Source organism: Monodelphis domestica, chromosome 5, assembly GCF_027887165.1.
Source record: "Monodelphis domestica isolate mMonDom1 chromosome 5, mMonDom1.pri, whole genome shotgun sequence".
NCBI classification, from domain to species: Eukaryota; Metazoa; Chordata; class Mammalia; order Didelphimorphia; family Didelphidae; genus Monodelphis; species Monodelphis domestica.
The window spans coordinates 141,449,240-141,452,532 of NC_077231.1; the positions used below are offsets into that span (position 1 = coordinate 141,449,240).

General features: G+C 38.9%; 1 protein-coding gene across 1 annotated transcript in view; it reads right to left on the bottom strand.

The window, feature by feature from the left end:
- The window catches only part of KIN (Kin17 DNA and RNA binding protein), a 43,286-nt gene extending 40,057 nt beyond the window's left edge, over positions 1-3,229 (bottom strand). Inside the window, exon 1 of the mRNA XM_001363041.5 lies at positions 2,989-3,229. Within this exon, the coding sequence (XP_001363078.1) occupies positions 2,989-3,102 (114 nt within the window). The 5' untranslated portion in view covers positions 3,103-3,229. The remainder of the gene's footprint in view (positions 1-2,988) is intronic.
- Positions 3,230-3,293: the final 64 nt, after the last annotated feature.

The window sequence follows — 3,293 nt, forward strand, 5'->3', positions numbered from 1 at the left end:
TAAGCTCCTACTATGTACATAATGTGTTGGGCACTAGAATAAAAAGATAAAAAAAGAATAATCTCTACCCTCAAAGAATTTACATTTTTCTGCAGAATTCAATACATACACAAATACAAAATAAGATGAAGAAAGTACAAAGGATTAGGTGGATCAGGGAAGGCTTTACCAGAGCTGAGACTTGATAAGAGCTAAGAATTCAGGGTAAGTGTTGAAAAAAAAGAGGAAAATAAAGGCCTCTATCATTTCTCTTACACAAGAAGGCAAGAGGAATGGCTCCCCACCATATACAGCATCACATTGATGAAAAGACCCTAAGTGGACATCTTGTCCAACTTTAATCCAAAAAACAAGAATTCCTTTTAGAACAAGATAATCAAACCTCTATTTGAAAATCTTCAATGTACCTCCAAAGACTGTCCAATTCTAGACATTGTTATGGTATGGTCTCCAGTGCCATTACCATCTGGGTAGTCATCCTCCAGATAAATTCAAGCTTATCAATCTCCATCCTAAGATACTGGACCCAGAACCCAATATAGGATAGAATAGGGCAGTGATGGCAAACCTATGGCACAAGTGCCAAAGATGGCACACAGAGTATTCTGTGAGTATGCACACTGCCTTTCCCTCATTTCCCCAAAGTTCATTACTAGAAAGGCAGAGGGACTCAGGCAGAGCTGCTCCCTTCCCCCTCCTCACTGTGGCTGATAGCATCTTTTCATATCACCCACCCCTCTGCCCAGCAGCCCAATGAGAATGCTTTCTCCCTCCTCTAGGTGGAGGGGCACAGCACTCCACCTGAGGGGTAGGAGTGAGGGCCCAGCACTCTGTCTCTAAAAGGTTTGCCAACACTGAAATAGGGTAATGGAACAAGCATGTATTAAGCACCTACTTACTATTTATCAAGAACTGTACACAGTTTAGTTAGTAATTTCAGAATACCTATCTTACAAATTCCAAATTTAAATGTTGCAAAATTATAATGCACAAGCTCAAAAAAAAAAAGGGTATGCATTGTTTCTAGCCCACTCCTTTGCAAGACTAAATGGTTCACAAGAATTGCACACTGCAATAATTTCAGATGGTTTGATGGATTAAAAAATTATGCTGATTTTTTTCCTTTAGGATAACTCTTAAGAAATATTATTTTTAATGTGGGAGGGCTCTCTGGAAAGATATAACAAAATTTATCTCATTGAATTCTCACAACAGTCCTGGGAGGTAGTTTGCTTTTTATATTCATTTAACTGTTAAAGAAACTAAGACTCTAGACACATCCTTACATACATATATAGATATAGATATAGATATATAGATATATAGATATAGATATAGATATGTACACACACACATATTAGTTTACATATTTGTCTCCTCCATTAAAATGTCTGTTGAGGAAAGGGGCTGGTTTTACCTACTTTATTTCTAATACTTAGCAAAGTGCCTGTCTGGAATGGAGCAGGCATTTAATTAAAGGCTGGAGAAACTAACTGACCAAGTGAAAGTAGAATGGAGCTTTCAACAAGGATACTATGTTTCCCTTAAACAGCCTAAAATGATACAATTTTTTTTGTTTAACTTTGACTGATGACTTACACTGAGCTTTCTTTCCACTAAAATCCTCAATTCTTTTTCAAAAGAATTATCTAGGCTCATCTCCCCAACCTAGACTTATACAGCTTATTGTTTATGAGACCTCAGAGTTCATCTATCAAAATTGAGGCTAAATTAAAGTTAAAAGACCTGCTTAACAGCACATATAGCAGACCACCTAGTATTCTAAACCTGCCTCTCTGATCTTAATGGTTGTTACACCACACCACACTTCCTCTTGGAACTATCCCTGAAATAAATTTCTTTTAAATTACATTACATAAATTAAATTAAAAATAATTTAATAATATAATAATATATTACAAATGTATTAAAAATGTAATTGAAAACTATTCCTCAATTGGAGAAAAGCTGGGAATTTTAAAAATAAGAAATAAGACCTGGGGGGGGGGATGAAAAACTACCAGCAAATCATTTTAAAATCTGAGCTGAGATTTGAACCTCTGTCTCCAAATGCTAGCAAGCTTTCCACTATACCACAGGAGTATCTTATATAGAAAATAATTTTGTTTCTTGATTGAAGTAGAGCTAAAAGAAAATATTTAGTCTACAAGCATAATTCCAGAAAACCAATGATGAAGAATGATATCCACCTCCTGACAGAAAAGTGATGGACTCAAATTGCAGAATGAGACATAAATATTCTGACACAACCAATATGAGAATTTGTTTGGCTTTATGATATCTAGTTAAAATGTTTTGTTTTTCTTTCTTCTCAACTTATGGGGGGTGAGAAGAAGAGAACTGAGAATAGGGTTGCCAAAAAGTAAAAACGACAGTCATTGTGCCGCTTTAACATGTTGATAATTATTGTATAATTTTTTTAAAAAGAAGTTCTCCATAGTAAAGATTTGCGGTTTCATGTACAACTCTCTGTTCTGGTTAAAAGTGCTCTGTAAATTGTTGTTTGTGAAATTCAGAATAAAACAGAAGGCGAATAAGGGAGAAGTGCCTTCCCTCCGTTTATTATTTCCTATTAATCCTCTGAAGTCCCAACTTAAATCCTACCTTCTACAGGAGGCCTTCCCTAAGCCTAGTGCCTTCCCATTTATTTATTTAACCTATACCAAGCTTCTTTTTTATATATTTGCAGGTCGTCTCGTCCTAAGCTTCTTGAGGGCTCACAGGGGCTGTCTTTTGCCTCTTTTTGAATCCCCAGTGCTTAGCTCAGTGCCTGGAACATAACAAGAGTTTCATTAATGTTTCTAGTTTGATTGAAGCGTTAAAGTCCTCTCCAAACAGGTCTCACATGGGTACCATTCATTTTGCGGCCTCTGTGAGCCCGGACCCTCAGCGCTGGGACTCGAACTCCAGAGTCCTTAAGGCCCCTTCGGGTACGAGGTGCGCGCCCAGCTTGGGCTACCGACTCACCTCATCTCGGCACTGCTTCTGGCACATCTGGCAATACCACCGCAGCTTCTGGAGCCCCTTGGATTTGATCCGGTTAGCGATGGCCTTGGGGGTAAGAAAATCGGATTTCCCCATGGCAAGGAGCTACAGGAACCACGAAGAGTACCCCTCTGTTCCCTGCGCTCAACACTGTATAAACTGCAGGGCTCACCGGAAGCAGAACAGCGTCGGGGAGGGGTCAGCGAGGGGTGGGGAGGGACAGAGACAGACAGAGAAACCCAGGGAGGGAGTATTGGGAGCTGATGCGAAATATCGCGAGGATTTGA